A 17,602-nucleotide genomic window follows, 5' to 3' on the forward strand; every position below is an offset into this window, starting at 1 on the left:
CCCTAGTTCAACATTGTTGTTGAAATGGACAGTATCTTATCTCGACTTCACTCGTGACCTATCTCTGTCCCTTGCGTGTGAAGCGAGTGCATTAACTCACTCAATCCAGAGATTTTTACTACTTTTCAAAATTGGAAGAATTTATTAAAAATGAGCATGTGCATAGATAATTTTATTCAACTACCATTAACATGCAAAAACTAATAACATTAACTTTGATACTACACCTACAATTTGTCTCAGAAAAATGTAATAAATAGGTATGGGGTAAAAGTAACCCGGGGTATACCACGGATATAGTCGGTGTTAGGGTTGAATGAGTTAACACCTGAGCTATCGGCACCCCCCCCCCCCACACACACACACACACACACCTTTTGTGGACATAAAGTTTTGGATAAAATTGAACATTATATCAAGTTTTACGCAACCATGACATTATAAAGCTCAAACCATTCTTCACTTCCTTTCCGTGTTCGTCGACGTGAATGGTGACGTAATAGGAAGGAAGCGGAAGTCGTGACATCGTCACTCCTCCTTCCTCTCTTCCGGTTTAAAACTCGTAGGAAGTGCGTAACCAGTTCCTCTCGGTTGATGCATAAAGGTTACATATTGAATCTTAAAGACATGCCCTTACAGAGAGAACGTCAACATTATTGCATTGCGCATGCGTCTCTCTTATCAACTGAGGAAATCTATCGTTTGATTAAAGAGATCTCACTAATTATAATTGAGAAATCATTTTTCAAAACGTTATTATATACATACTTTATAAAATAAAAATATAACCAATATACTAATTTAGATGGAAAATTCACAATTCCCTCGTAATGACGCATGGTAACTTAGTAACTGGCTCTAAACTATCGGAATAATGGCGGACGACCTTATGAAATATATCTCCGACGAGCATAAAAGCATATCCAGAGGAAAAAAAACATTATAAATCTGATCATGTTTTGACTTTTATACATTCTGATCACAAGACATATGAAAAGTTCTAGCCAGCATGAAGAATAAAAAGTACATATTTTCTTTGTCTAGAACACCGATGGCCGCCGTTTCTGGGCGACGTGACATCAGACTATTGAATCCAATTGTAAGGTTGGATATGTCTGCGAACACTTTTCACTATGTGGGTCATTTTGAACACACTGACTTTGCAATGTGACCAATGACCTCGAGCACATGGAAAGGTAATATCATAGATCATGCCCATTGAACAGAAGAGCATCAGTTGCATCCTCTCTATATAAAAAAATGAACGAAAGAACACGATTTGAATCATGCACCAATGAAACACGACACACTCTAGGAATGTATGTCCAGAGACAACACACTTACCCGTTTACTTGGTCTAGGTTGCTAGATACACAGTAGAGATGGAGGAAAGAGAGAAAGAGAGAAACACGAACGATAAAATAATATGGGTGAATATGTAAGCAAAAGAAAAGATATGTTACCCACTGCCTCAAAACGGTGTATAATATCGAAATTAATTATATTGAGGCTGAAAATTAAATTCATGGCCAAAAAACATGAAACTAGAATTTATGTTTATGTGCTTTTTGTGTGTGTAAAGCAACGTGTACTTATGTGCAGGTCTGATAATCCAAATTGTTATTATGGGCCTGTAGTTTGTAATAGAAACATACACCCCCAAACCGATGTAAAACATGACGTTAATGTTAAAACAGGCCCAAATAACTAATTGTGTTCGGTTAACAGACCTGAAAATATGTGCACGTTCGGGTAGAGCAAACAGTTTTGAATAATAATAGATATATTCGTACGTATCTCAACCAAAAATTTCACATAATATCTTATGATTTTAACTTAAATTTTACATAATTTTGGTATTCCGTTTCACTCCGAATTAACACTGGATTGATGCAGTGGGTCACATAACATATGCTATCAAAATCGCACCAAAATACAACTTCCAGTTTTCTCGTAAAATGGCAAAATCACAGAAAAGAGTAAAATAGATTTTATGTTTACGAACAATGCGTGATATTTATTATTGTTTGGTTTGGTCTTACAGTGTTATTGTACTCGTATTCTGTGGAAGATTCTGTTGGTTTTTAAGAGCTTGGGCGAAAGGCGAAATAGAAACAGGCTTATTATTATTATTATTATTTATTATTATTATTATTATTATTATTATTATTATTATTTATTATTATTATTTTATTATTATTATTATTATCATTATTATTATTATTATTATCATTATTATTTTTATCATTATTATTATTATCATTATTATTTTTATCATTATTATTATTTATTATTATTATTATTATTATTATTATTATTATTATTATTATTATTATTATTATTATTATTATTATTATTATTATTGTCATTATTACCAATATTATTATTTTTGTTAATAAATTTTATTCATTATCAAATTGGATACAGATGAAAAGCCCACCTAAATAAAATTTCTTCATTTTGACGCGAGAAGCAAGACGGACTGAAAATGTTCTCGTGTTTTCCAAAGAATATTTTCTGTTTCCTGGTATCTTCTACACCATTGCGACTAGAATGAAGATATGGAGACATGAAACTTGGGGGCTCCTTCCGTATGTGGGTGTTCAATGTCAAGTCGGTAAACATGGTATTTGTGCGTTGATGATAAAATGTGTTTAATTAAAATACACATCATTTTTTCCTGCTATATCAATCGTACAAATACACAAAACTTTATAGTCTGAGAGAATTTAGGGAGAAGAAATCATAATATATGTATATAGATAGTATGCGCTTGGCTAAGAAGTTCACAACATTGCCATCCGAAATTATAACGGACCAACACACAAAACTATGTGTAACCATGAACGTTTATAGTCTGGTTAATACAGTTTAGTGAGCATTACTCATAAAACGCGGATGGCAAAAAACAATAACAAAGACTTGAGTGACGTCATCTTCGTTCTATCTATAGAAAGCTGCGAAAACCCGTGACAAATTTCAATAATATTACAAAATATAAACATTACGAGTGAAAGGATGTTTACCTACTTGACACGACCTGACCCAGATAAGCATCGTCTGCTATTAAAACCCTATTGCCACTTCAAAAGTTTCGCGAGTCTTTAACATATCGCTGTCTCTGATGGTTACAAGACAACTGGAAGTTGTAATTTAAGCGGTGTAAAATTGAAAGAGTAATTATGAAGCAAATGATATAGGATGAGCGAGATATGATTATATTTTATGAAGCATGAAAGAACAAACATAAAAAAACCCCAGAAAAACAACGATTAATAATGATTAAATCTACTGATTAAATTGTGTTGAAAATTACATAAAGCCTAAGAGAAGGAAATTACATTTGATTTAAAATATGTTACACAGTGAATGACATAATCAGTTGGATTGGTGAAAAGGTTTGAACTGAGATATTTCCAAGTTTAGTTAAAAGGTCAATTTTTATCCAAAATAATGATTAAATCAACCGTTTTTTGTACATCTTCGGGAAATATCAAAGCTTAATTTCACTTCTAATTTTTTTTTACAGTTAGTCAATTTGAAATAGTATGAAATTTGAGAAAAGTTGCTGGATACCATTCCCATACATCTGACCATAACTTCGTGAAAAAATCACCCGATTTACTTTATAAAGATTAAAATGTTCTGGGGAACATTTTCTTTCAGAAAATTCAGAAGAATGCAAATCCAAAATGTTCACCTTCCGACTGATTACGTCATGTACTGACAAATATACAAGGTCACAGGGAAAATATAGATAAGCAAGATTTGGAGCTCAGTGGAGAAACATCTCAAAATGTTGTAAAATTGACTTAACGAGTTTTGGTAAACCAATCTTCATTTTAATCACAAAGTGTTTAACTCAGAAAAAAAATATTCTTTACAAAATCCATTTTTCCACGTGACGTAATGTGTTTTATACCCTGCAACCTCATTGAAATAAGGTATAAAATTGTAAGCATACATCTTGTAAAGATAGAAAAAATGTCAAAACTAAAAAAAAACCCAAAAAAACAACTTAATAACTTACTCCTGATTGAAATTAAGAAAAATGTGGTTTTGTGATGGTCAATAACCATCTTTGGTTATAAGACATCTTTTATAACATAATCTGATCTATGAGCTATAACAGCAAATTTATGTAGATCAAATAAATGTCTACCAGATGTGTTTGCCGCATTCTGTGCAGAACCCAGGTAGAATTATTATTGACAAGGTGAGGGGTCGTTTTAATCGATCAATATTTGAAGGACGAGTTTTCTGACCAAATTTTTAATGTGTGTTTTTTTTAAATCAGAGTACGACGGAGTTCTGGTCTAAATGGTTGCCATGGAAACGTATGAACCAAAATTATACGATAAATAAGACTTAGATTAAAGAAGAAAAAGAAAAGAAAAGGAAAACGTGGGCGTTTTAGAGTGATGTTCAAAATTAATTACTTTTTGCGACAGGCTGGCTTGATACCAGTCATTTATTGTTTTCCATTATGTACTTGAACATGTTTGGAGATTAAATCAAGAAGGCTGTCAGCATTGGATTGGAGGGGGATATTACAAATTGAATATCTTGACTGCCCAGTTTGTATTTTATTTGACTCATATTATTTCTATATATAATATCTTTTAATCCTTTGTAAGGAGCAATTGTTTTAAACGGTCAATTCTTTTCCAAAATGAGTTCTTGTCATAAATGATTAACTCAACCGTGTTTTTTGTACATCTTCGGGAAATATAAAGCTTAATTTCACTTCTAATTTTTTTTTTTACAGTTAGTCAATTTGAAAAAGTATGAAATTTGAGAAAAGTTGCTGGATACCATTCCCATACATCTGACCATAACTTCATGAAAAATCACCCGATTTACTTTATAAAGATTAAAATGTTCTGGGGAATGTTTCAGAAAATGCAGAAAAATCCAATACGTCATGTTGAAATAACCATACTATGTTATCAATCTATGACAAAAGGAAATGATATTATGAGTTATCTGCACGATATCAAAACAAGGAATGGGTAATCATACTATTCAAAGATTATAAGAAGAGAGATAGATAGAGAGATACATTGAGAGAGAGAGAGAGAGAGATGGAGAGAGAGAGAGAGATGGAGAGGGAAAGAGAGAAAGAAAAGAAAGTTAGAAAGAAAGAGAGATAGAGAGAGAGAGAAAGAGAGAGAGAGAGCGAGCGAGAGAGAGAGAGAGAGAGAGAAAGAGATATTCAAACTATTTAAAAAAATCAAAGTATAGCGACACAAGAAGGGTTAACAAGTGATAATATAAGATGGAGAGAGAGGGGGGCATATGGCAGAGAGAACTATTCACTGTATTGTAACAACACATGGTTTAAAGGTAAACGACGTAGAAAATGTTTAGAATAGGATACTGGTTAAAATAGGTGGTTAAAATCAGAGGGAAAAAAACAGAGAGAAAATTGAGCTCACCGACAATTAAAAAGCAGAATCATTCAAAGTATATGGAAATAGAGAAATGTTATATCTATGACGTTTTTAATGTTACGTCGTGTTAGTAAAAAGATAACATAGAATAAAATAAGTGCTGAGAATGAATGCTTAACAATTACTGAGTGTGAAATGTTAAAGTAAGAACAAAACCAATTAGACATTAACAAGTAATTAATGACAAAAGCAGTTTTAGAACATTCAAGGAGAATGAATAAACTAGAAAAAGATGTTTTTAAACATGCAAAATTGAAGAAATAAAGACTTTAATGTCATAAGATGATGTATGTATCTGATAGATTTGAACAACACCAAAAATGGAATCCAACCAATAATCGGAGATATCCTTGAAATTGTGAAGAATCAATAAGTATAAATAACACAATTCCATTCGATTTTCTGACATCATATAACGAACGACCCATAGAAAAGCGTGAAACATATGAGAATTTCAACTTCAACAGGAATTGTACTTCCTTTTATTTTGGGATAGTAAATATCAGAAGAATGTATACCGACCACCTTCTCGTTTGATTTCGTGACTCAAGGACAAATAGACAATGTTGGAATACGGGTGTCTATCTCAACAGGATTTAGCTTTTAACAGTGGGAATCAGACAAATGATATAATATTGTAACACTGTGGCCCACCTTAGATCAAGCTTCGTGTGACATGGAAAGGTAAAGACCAACAATGGGGAATACAGGAATTAATTTCGTGGTGCTAATCAGAATAAATAAGTAGGAAGTGACGCAAGCAAGCAATGAAATAGGCGAGAAAGTTAGTTCATATGATATTGCAGATAGAAGTAGATACGGAATTTTTGTGGAGACCTGAAAAATAGTGCCGATTTTAGGTTGATCTTTACTAAAGGGCTGGACAAATCATAAATAAATTTACACTATTGGGACCTGGTGATGGTTAAAAACGGACTGTTATCCTGAATTTGAGAATCAAAATGCAAGGGAGAAACAACACAAAGAAAGAGAAAATGATAGAGATAGAGAGATATTATAGAGAGAACGAGATAGGGATAAATATATATATATATATATATATATATATATAGAGAGAGAGAGAGAGAGAGAGAGAGAGAGAGAGAGAGGGGGGGGAGAGAGAGTGAGAGAGAGAAATTGGGGTAATGATAATCAAATATGTACTTATGGACTTCAAGGGGACAGCAGTGAAAAGTTAGGCCCATGGAATATTATGTTCCATTGTTTTACAACAGAAAGTATATAGACAAAATTTGACAACAACTTCTATAGTCTCTTTATCATCATCAACACAGCACTCGTCTCGTAACACAGGATTATAGTTACAACACTTAACTCTGAGTTACGTGAGATACGAAGAGAAATTACAGCACATCGTGTAAGGAAATGGTTGGTGCAAGTGGTTAAGAAACAACACGAATTGAATACCAACAACGGAGTAACAACGATTTAATTATTACACACGAAGACAATGGATTACCTCCTCAAAAGCTTTGATTTTATCCCGAACACTGGCAGGTTTTTCCGACGAACCTTCTCGTTTAGCTACAGGTGGCCTCGTTCTTGGTGGTTGCCCTTGGCTGCTCTCAAAGCTGTTTTGTTGTGTTGGGTGTTGGGCAAGGTTACCGCTACTACTGCTTCCATTTTGAAGATTTTCTTGACCAGAGACCTCGCAGGAAGAAGAAAAGGAAGAAGAAGAGAAGGAAGAAGAGGATTGTCTTGTAACGGAGGACGTAGTTGAAGTGGATGAAGAAGAGGAAGAAGAACCTGTGTATGAATGGGACGAGGCTACAGGAGCTACAGTTGAAGATAGCATTTGTGTTGAAGTAACAGAAGAAGGTATTGAGATTGGGTCTGAAGCAGTGGTGTTATAATCTCCAATGACTGGATACGTGAAAATCTCCGTGCGTTGTTCGGGAATATAGCCGGATATATTTTTAAGCAGAGCACATTTTGATTGGTTAGAAGAATCGACGTCATCTTCATGAATATTGATATTATTTTTTCTGTTGTAATCCAGATCAGTTGATGACGAATCACGCAAATTCTCAGAATTTGGACTCACACCTCCGTTTATTCGTTGATCTTCCAGTCGTTTCAGACTTTTCCGCGGGGAGATCGGAGGTCTGACCATAGTGCGTGGTTGGGGTTGTTGAGGTTGTGGTTGTGATTGGGCTTGTGGCAGCTGATGCTGTTGCTCCAAATGATAAGTTGTTTGAGTGTTGTCAACGGTGTTAAATTTTGAGTTATCCGTGTGTGTGTTGTAACTGTACGAATACAAATCATCCTCTATACCATACGGGTCCTTAGCATTGTCATAAGGACTGAGAGACCGAAAGTGAGCTGATGGATCGTCAATGTTCCTTCCATACATTGTATGGACTTTACTATGATGTTTCTCGTCCTCATCAAGATCATTTGGCGAGTGTGGTTTCGGTGGGGAGGAATCCGAATCAGGAGGAGTTACTGGCGAAGGGAAGCTGTAAACGTTTTCCTGGTCAGGACTAGAAGCTGTAGAAACGGAAGTGCTATCTGAAAATTCACGTTTGATTGTTTTCATTTCCGGTGTCGGTGGCGACTGCATTACTTTATAATGAGGAGACACCGATTGTTCTTCCGCTTCGATGTGTTGTATCAGCAACGGGCAAGGTTTAGCTTTCATATCTTTGGCTTTTTTCCTTTCAGTAGAATCTTGACGCTGAAGAACGCCTTTTGTTGAAGATTCGCTCCCCGGAGAGCCCGAAAATGAAGATATGTCTTTAGAAGACGAATTTGCAGGTTCTTCAGTTCGAATACTGGGAATTGGTCGTGAGGTAGTTGAAACAGTAGAAGAGGTTGATTGGATTGAGCAGGCGTGTGAATGATCAGGATCTGGCAGTCTTCGTTTGGGTTTTGGCGGAGGAATAGGCTTAATGTCAGCAACGCCTTGTTTGGTGATATTCTCCATGTCCTCCGCAATTTTGTGAATTTCGTCAGATATAAGCGTTTTTAAGTCTTTGGCAGGAGATTTTCCCAGCGTTAATTCCAATTCGTGTTGCTTTCCTGGAGGTGGTTGAAACGCGGAACTACTTCCTGAAAAACTAATACACGGAGAGGAGTGAGGAAGAGTTTGTGCCTGGCTGGTGCACGAGAAAAATGGTATGTCACTTGGAATATCGTGGGAGTCATATCCAGACGGCACTCTTTCCTCGGGTGTAATTTCCAAGGGTTTTGAGATGTTGAACTCACTGTCAAGTTGACTTATATCCTCAGAATTTCCGACTCGCCGCAATAATCCATTGTATATAAAGTTATCTTTATTATCATTTTCGTTCCCATTATGATCCTCTTTACTATCGCCGTTTTCTACTTCGTACAATTTTTGTTTCAGTAGCTTTGACGATGGTGGGGGAGGTATACGTGGGATTTCACTTATATCAGGTTGTTCTAATGATTTCTGTCTTTTATTCGTCAATGACGGGGCCATGTGAGACATTTTGTAACCCGCTACCTCTTCGTCATCTTCGTCGGTGTCCTCTCCATCCCTGGACCTTCGTCGCTGTTGTTCTTCTAGCTGTTTTGCCAACATGTCCATCTGCTCAGCTTCCTCAATGGAAGGTGACACGTCGAGAATTGGCGAAAGGTCAATTACAGGCGACCAGTCTGTAGACGGTGGCCTAGCTTTCTGCCGCTTCGACCCCTGGAAATCAATCGTTTTCGATGACGGATCGGCCAATTCCACCTGCTCGTCCGATTCTTCGCTAGGTGGCGTTGCGTTGTCATAGCAACCAGGAGACACGGGTGAAGAACTAGAATCGGCACTTTCGATAGAGTCGGGGCTAACGGCGTCACCGTGGGTGTTGGGGAGTAGGTTTGTAGGGGATACACTCATTGAGGTCAGACTGTTTGTGCTGTTAGCGATTGTAGCTGCGTATGTGGCTAAATCCATAAGCGGCGCCGAGTGAGGCAAAGGGCCGGTAGGGTAGTCCATCTCATGAAATTGCTGAGATGAGGACAGGGAGGACGCTGAGGAACTCGAAGAACTTCCTAAGCTTTTATTTCTGGACATGTCGAATGGCAGCGTTTCTCCCATGGTGCTAATGATTGAGTCTTTGGGGTGGTCGGGGGATGGTTTCTGTTGAGGCACTGTTTGAAATCCGTGATGAAGTCCGCCACTGCCTTGTAGAAATGTTCCTCGGTCAGAAGATGATCCAAGACCACAAGATGCTGCTGTTGCCGTTGTCGTTGCCTCCCCATAGAGCTCGTCCATAGATAACTGGCGAGAGGGGGGAGAAATATCGGTGTAAGTGAAATGTGATGAGGAACACTTTTTATCTTTAGGGGATAGAGAGCCCCGGCGTTTACCGGGATAAGAGTCCCGACGCCGAGGCGAGAAAGGCGGGCTGTCCAAACCTTCTCTCCAACTAGGGCTTCTCGGGGGCGTGGGGCTATTCACAGTTTGGATTTGACATTGACCTTGACCTTGACCCTCTACAACAATGTCAGAGTTCATTGAGTTCAAGGTCAAATGCTGAGATTTTTGCAATGATGAATGCGATTCTGGCTGATCTATGAGACACAGCTTTGGAGGGGGGCCTTGTTTTCTTTTAACAATTTTGCCCGCATAGTCGTTGGAGGAGGTAGTGGCATTAGAAGTAGCAGAGGTTTGAGGTAGGGCTAGCTCAGATGATGGTTTTATACATGGAGCTGATGAAGACGAAGATGAAAATGGCTTTGATGACGATGATGATGGTTGATGTGGTGGTAATGATGGTGGTGGTGGTGGTGGTGGTGGTGCAAAACCCTTCGAATGTTTGTAATTTGAACTTGTAGATAACGGATGCAATGATTTTGATTTTCCAGCAGTATTCACTATATTGGAAAATGAATGGGCAGAAGTTTCCTTTTTCTCAGAATCTTTCAAAGAATAAGAAGTTCCTGTTTTATTTCCCTTTTTATCATTGGCTTTATGAACTTCAGAAGTAGCTCTGGAATGTCTTCCTTTATTTTCTGTTACAAAAGTTTCAGACACGATTATTGATTTGTCTTTTACATCTTTTACAGTTTTAACTTTATCAGTTTCTTCTTCATCAGAAGAAGTTTGGCTGACTGCGCGAGCAAGTTCTAAAGACTGCGGCCTGTGTTTTTGTCTCTTATGCTGTAGCTTAACGTGACTGTGGCTACTTACACTGCTGGCCGAAAGACCGTCCTTCCCGCCATTTTCATCCGTGCTGGACCCACCGTCTGGCCGGCTTCTCTCCGACGCCAATTCGTCAAAGTCAAGGTCGGAGGCCATGTCTGAGAAATCGTCAGATTCGCTCGTTGGAAGAGTCGCACCAGGACCTGTTCATAAAAGAATAAAGAGAAAAATGGACATGATAAGATAAATAATTGTTTATAGCAAAGAATACACATTTGACCATACATCTCAATACGGTGTTATATAGAAAGGAGTAAATCTGTTGTTTAGAATTAAATTTTTAAGCTAAACTCATCACACACAAAAGATCTAAAAACAAAATGTCATCAATGGGATGAGAAAAAGTTGTTGTTTTTTTTTAAAGTAAAAAATCTTAAAATGTCATAGTTTCGACCATTTTTGGTGGTATAACCTCTCTCATTCCACGTAATACTATCGAAGTTGCCGTAGAATATCACATAATATATCAAGTTATCTTTTATATAAATGTAAAAACAATTATTCAAAGAGTAGATAGAGGAATTTAAGTACAATATAAACTGTTTTCTAGGAATTCAAAATCAGAACGAAATGGTGCCCCAATTTCCATGGAAAAAAATGTAGCTATTGATTTTGCATTGTTTTCCAAATTGACAGAAAAATAAATAAATAAACAAATTTTTAAAAAGCGATTAGAGCACGTTTAGTGGATACTGCGCTATATAAAAGCTCAAATAAATAAATAAATGTGTAAAGACTGATTTGAGTCCACCAAAGCGCAATATTGACGATCGACGGATCAAAGCTCTGAAGTCCCGGTTCTCAATATCGGCGAATCAAAATTCTCAAGTCTAGATACGAGTTTGGCGTACCATGTACATGTTTTAATCAATTTTGGACGGATCAAGTCTGAAGTCTACATACGGAGCTTTAGAGGTCTGATCCGTGCAAAATTAAATAAAAAATGGTGCGCAAAGCTCATAGGTAGATTTCAGAGCTTTGATCCTCCGATCGTGAAAATCGGGACTTCAGAGGAATATCGATACATACAAAGCCATGCAAAACATTTAAGGCAACGATGATTCAAAGAATTAAAAATCAACTAAAGCGAATGAAATAGACTAATAATAATAATAATAATAATAATAATAATAATAATAATGATAATAATAATAATAATAATAATAATAATAATAATGATAATAATAATAACAATAATAATAATAATAATAATAATAATAATAATAATAATAATAATAATAATAATAATAATAATAATAATAATAATAATAAAAATAATAATAATAATAACCCATATTTTAAATTTTGGCCAGATATCTCGTCCCTCAAAAATCGATCGATTTCAATGACCCTCATCTTGGCAAAAACTCAAACCTGGGACCGACCTCGAGAGGTCTTTCTCTAGTCTAGACGAGAGTTGAGTGCTTAATATTGTAACATGTATTGTAATATATTGGAGTTGTGCGAATGTAGTTATTCGGCTGTGTGTAATTATGTTAAGTTTCTTTGTAGAGGTACACATCTTATGGTGTGCATGTTTTGCACGTGAGGACATATTGCTCAGCTCACGTCTTAGTTAGTTTATTTTTCCTTCTTTTTCTTTTTTTTTTTTTTTGTTGTGTTATTTTTTACCGTGGTGTTTTCGAGAAAATATAAGTTCAATTATTAGAAAGATACATTCAAAATTGTAAATAATTTTTAACTTTTTAATATTTGCAATAACATTAGCTACACGGACTTGACTCCGACTGTCTTTGGTATTTTAAAAATCTTTTGGATAATTCTTGTCACAGTCACTATTGATGAAAATCAAGAATTATCTCGTTCTAGACATAAAATCAAAATAATAAGAAGGTAATGTTTTGTTTTAATAATTGTTTTATTAATAAAAATCAAGAATTATCTCGTTTTATATAAAATCACAATAATAATAAGAAGGTAATGTTTTATTTTAATATTTGAAATCCAAAAAAAAAACACAAAGTGTATCATTATTGTAATCTTTCAATCAATAGATTTCTGGTATTACTATTAATACGAGGGGCATTCAAGGGATTTTATCCTATTTCGCCCTATACAATATGTTATGTTATGTTAAGAAATACCAAAATAACTTAAAATAATTGAAAGATATGTCTAGACGCAGCCATGCAAAGCGAAAGTCAAAGAAAAGCGTGATGAGCAGATATTACTAAAATAAGGCGAAAGTCAATAAATTGGCTTTTAACAAATTGCGCGAAACAAACATTGTAATTTGTTTTCTTTTTTTTTTTCTTTGACTTTTCCCCCTTTTTTGCACACTATATTATACAGCCCAGTGATTGGAAAAGTAACCAACCGTCTCAAAACGGTGATATAAAGAAGGATCAACCTAATTCTTAAAATAGAATTTTAACCTTAATTTATGAAATTTCATTATTATGATGTACTCTGAAAAGAAAAAAAAAACAATAAAAATTTTTTGGCCAGAAAACTCGTCCCTTCAAATAATTATAGATTAAATTTACCCTCTTGTCCAAAACTCTCAAACCTGGGACTTTTGGAGACTTCCAATTTGAGAGGTTTTGACAAGGTGAAGGTCATTGTAATCATCCATGTTTGAAGGATGATTTCTCGGGCCAATTTTCTTTTGATGTTTTTTTTTTTCACTAGTCTAAGGCAAGATCGACTATTGGATGAGTTTTATTTTTCGACTTATAAAATCTTAAAATACCCAATTTAGGTCAATTATTTGGCTGTGAACTCCATTTTCTTTAACTATATTATCAGTCCGACATGACATCAGAGTGGAACACAAATTTATATAATATTTGAGTACTATGCATTCTGTTATTATTGTTATGACCTGGTCATCACGGTTTTGCGCTACACAAATGTTATTATTATTATTATTATTATTATTATTATTATTATTATTATTATTATTATTATTATTATTATTATTATTATTATTATTATTATTATTATTATTATTATTATTAATATTATTATTATTATTATTATTATTATTATTATTATTATTATTATTATTATTATTATTATTATTATTATTTATTATTATTATTATTATTATTATCATCATCATTATTATTACTATTATTACTATTATTATTATTATTATTATTATTATTACTATTATTACTATTATTATTATTATTATTATTATTATTATTATTATTATTATTATTATTATTATTATTATTATTATTATTATTATTATTATTATTATTATTATTATTATTATTATTATTATTATTATTATTATTATAACAGTCCTCATATTATCTATTCATTACTAATAGATTACCAGATACAAATAAATACAAACTAATTCCCAATCTATTGAAAACTACTACTACAAGAATGGATGAATGAATGAATGAACGAATGAATGAATGAATCAATCAATGAATGAATGAATGGATGAATTAATTAATTAATTAATTAATTAACGAACGAAAGACAGAAAGAATGATGAAAGGAATAAGGTTAAGATAAATTATACTGAGATAATTAAACAAGACTGAACAAAGGGTGAATAGATAGACGACTGATAGAGGGGTCCACAAATTATGGGATGGAATTGGGATGGAACAAATGGGTAGCCTGTAGTCTCAAATCAGTGTTATGTGTTATGTTACATTTGAAAACTTTAAAAAGAAACTTAAAACACATCTCTTTAGAAAATCGTTTGATGTTTAACATTTCTATTAGGCCTACATGTTATAGATATCCTAAATTGTCATCTTGTAGCACAGTGCGTGGTAATTAAATTACAAATTGATTAATGCTATTCCAATATGATAGATTTAATGCTTAAATTATCGATTTATTGTTTTGTTTTATTTGCATATTGTAAAGCCCCTCTGAGAACATTGTGGATCTCGGCGCTATATAAATTCATTCATTCATTCATTCATTCATTCATTCATTCATTCATTCATGTCGAATGGAATTCATTGGATGTTGAAATATTGAATTTATAGCCAAGAACATTTAACTTGGGTTAACCTTATTTATGTTTATTGAATCTTGAGCTTTTATATATTTTAGCGCAATATCCACTAAACGTGCTCAAAGCGCTTTACAAAGAGTTCCTAACCAACAGCAACACGTAACATGTAATACGGGACATGACGTTAGGTAATATTACAATTGTTTCCGACATAGACAACGCTGTTAACGGCCATGTACTCATTTTACACCTGAGTATGGTGAGAGAATGTGAGTAAAGAGCGTTTTCCAAGGATTCAACTATGTGCCGAGCGAGGCTCGAACCCAGAACCTTCCGATCAGAAAGCGCTTAGTTGAGTCCTTGGAAAAGGGTTTTTACTCACTTTCTCTCACCGTAGTCAGGTTTAAGATGAGTACCTGGTCGTTAACAGCGTTGTCTCTGTCTGAAAAAAATTGTAATACCGCCTAACAGGAGTCATGTCCCGTCTTACATTTTAAGTGTTGTTGTTGGCTAAGGACCCTTGAAAAGCGTTTTGAGCACATTTAGTGGATATTGCGCTATATAACTGCTCTAGTTTTTGTGGGTTTTTTTATTTTTTTTTTTGTTTTTTAAGATGTTCAAACAGATGAAGAAATCAAGTGAATATATGAATGTTTAAAAGTATGAATGAATGAATGAATGGATAATAGTTTGATTGAATGAATGAATGAATGAATGAATAAATGTACGAATGAATGAATGGGTGGATTGGTGGATGGATGGGTGGGTTGGTGGATGGATGGATGGGTTGGTGGATGGATGGATGGATGGGTGGGTTGGTGGATGGATGGATGGGTTGGTGGATGGATGGATGGGTTGGTGGATGGATGGATGGATGGGTTGATGGATGGATGGATGGGTTGGTGGATGGATGGATGGGTTGGTGGATGGATGGATGGGTTGGTGGATGGATGGATGGGTTGGTGGATGGATGGATGGGTTGGTGGATGGATGGATGGATGGATGGATGGATGGGTTGGTGGATGGATGGGTGGGTTGGTGGATGGGTGGGTTGGTGGATGGATGGGTTGGTGGATGGATGGATGGGTGGGTTGGTGGATGGATGGATGGGTTGGTGGATGGATGGATGGATGGGTTGGTGGATGGATGGATGGATGGATGGGTTGGTGGATGGATGGATGGGTGGGTTGGTGGATGGATGGATGGATGGGTTGGTGGATGGATGGATGGATGGGTTGGTGGATGGATGGATGGGTGGGTTGGTGGATGGATGGATGGGTTGGTGGATGGGTGGGTTGGTGGATGGATGGATGGGTTGGTGGATGGATGGGTGGGTTGGTGGATGGGTTGGTTGGTGGATGGATGGATGGGTGGGTTGGTGGATGGATGGATGGGTTGGTGGATGGATGGATGGGTTGGTGGATGGATGGTATGGATGGATTGTGGATGGATGGTGGTTGGTGGATTGGATGGATGGGTTGGTGGATGTGGATGGTGGGTTGGATGGATGGTGGTTGGTGGATGGGTGGGTTGTGATGGATGGTGGGTTGGTGGGATGGATGGATGGGTTGGTGGATGGTATGGATGGATGGTGGTTGGTGGATGGATGGATGGATGGTTGGTGGATGGATGGATGGTGGATGGGTGGGATGGATGGATGGTGGGTGGTGATGGATGTGGTGGTTGGTGGATGGATGGATGGTGGTTGTGGATGGATGGGATGGTGGATGGATGGATGGGTTGTGGATGGATGGATGGGTGGTGGATGGTGGATGGGATGGATGGATGGATGGTTTGGGTTGGTGGATGGATGGATGGGTTGGGATGGATGGATGGATGGATGGGTGGTGGTGGATGGATGGATGGATGGTTGTGGAGATGGGGTGGTGGTGGATGATGGATGAGGTGGGTTGGTGGATGGATGGATGGGGGTTGGGATGGATGGATGGGTGGGTTGGTGGATGGATGGATGGTGGATGGTTGGTGGATGGTGGATGGGTGGTTGTGATGGATGGATGGTGGGTTGGTGGGGGGGGGGGGGGGGGGGGGGGGGGGGGGGGGGGGGGGGGGGGGGGGGGGGGGGGGGGGGGGGGGGGGGGGGGGGGGGGGGGGGGGGGGGGGGGGGGGGGGGGGGGGGGGGGGGGGGGGGGGGGGGGGGGGGGGTGGTGGTGGATGGATGATGGTGGGTTGGTGGATGGATTGGATGGGTTGATGGTGGTGGTGGGTGGATGGATGGGTTGGTGGTGGATGGTGGATGATGGGGTGGTGGATGAGGTATGGATGGATGGGTTGGTGAATGGATGGATGGGTGGGTTGGTGAGATGGATGGATGTGGGTGTGGATGGAGGATGTGGTTGGTTGGGATGGATGGATGGGGGTTGTGGGATGGATGGTGGATGGTGGGTTGGTGGTGTGGAGATGGTGGATGATGGGTTGGTGGGTGGATGGATGGTGGGTTGGTGGATGGATGATGGAGGATGGGTTGGTGGATGGATGGATGGTGGGTTGGTGGATGGATGGATGGTGGGTTTGGTGGATGTGGATGGTGGGTTGGTGGTGGATGGATGGTGTGGGTTGGATGGGGTGGTTGGTGGATGGTGGGTGGATGGGTTGGTTGGATGGATGGATGGTGGGTTGGTGGTGGATGGATGGTGGAGTGGTTGGTGGATGGATGGATGGATGGGGGTTGGTGGATGGATGGATGGGTGTGGTTGGATGGGATGGGTGTGTGGATGGATGGAGGGGGTTGGTGGATGGATGGATGGATGGATGGTTGGGGGTGGATGGATGGGGTGGATGGTGTTGGTGGATGGATGGATGTTGGATGGATGGGATGGATGAAGGATGGGTTGGGTTGGATGGATGTGATGGGTTGGTTGATGGATGGATGGGTTGGTGATGGATGGATGGGTTGTGGTGGATGGATGGTGTGGGTGATGGGATGGATGGGATGGTGGATGGATGGATGGATGGATGGTGGTGGATGGATGGATGGATGGTGATGTGGTTGTGGAT

The 17,602-nt window shown here is 37.5% G+C and overlaps 1 protein-coding gene across 1 annotated transcript in view; it reads right to left on the minus strand.

Annotated features, from left to right (window-relative positions):
* Window positions 1-17,602, minus strand: part of LOC144974370 (uncharacterized) — a 147,036-nt gene that overhangs the window by 71,383 nt on the left and 58,051 nt on the right. The window contains exons 6-8 of the mRNA XM_078917196.1: window positions 10,621-10,775; window positions 6,934-9,708; window positions 1,345-1,365 (exon numbers count right to left, since the gene is read on the minus strand). Of these exons, the coding sequence (XP_078773322.1) occupies window positions 1,345-1,365; window positions 6,934-9,708; window positions 10,621-10,775 (2,951 nt within the window). The remainder of the gene's footprint in view (window positions 1-1,344; window positions 1,366-6,933; window positions 9,709-10,620; window positions 10,776-17,602) is intronic.

This window comes from Berghia stephanieae, chromosome 6 (genome assembly GCF_034508935.2).
Source record: "Berghia stephanieae isolate SIO BIC M18660-M18661 chromosome 6, UCSD_Bste_1.3, whole genome shotgun sequence".
NCBI classification, from domain to species: Eukaryota; Metazoa; Mollusca; class Gastropoda; order Nudibranchia; family Aeolidiidae; genus Berghia; species Berghia stephanieae.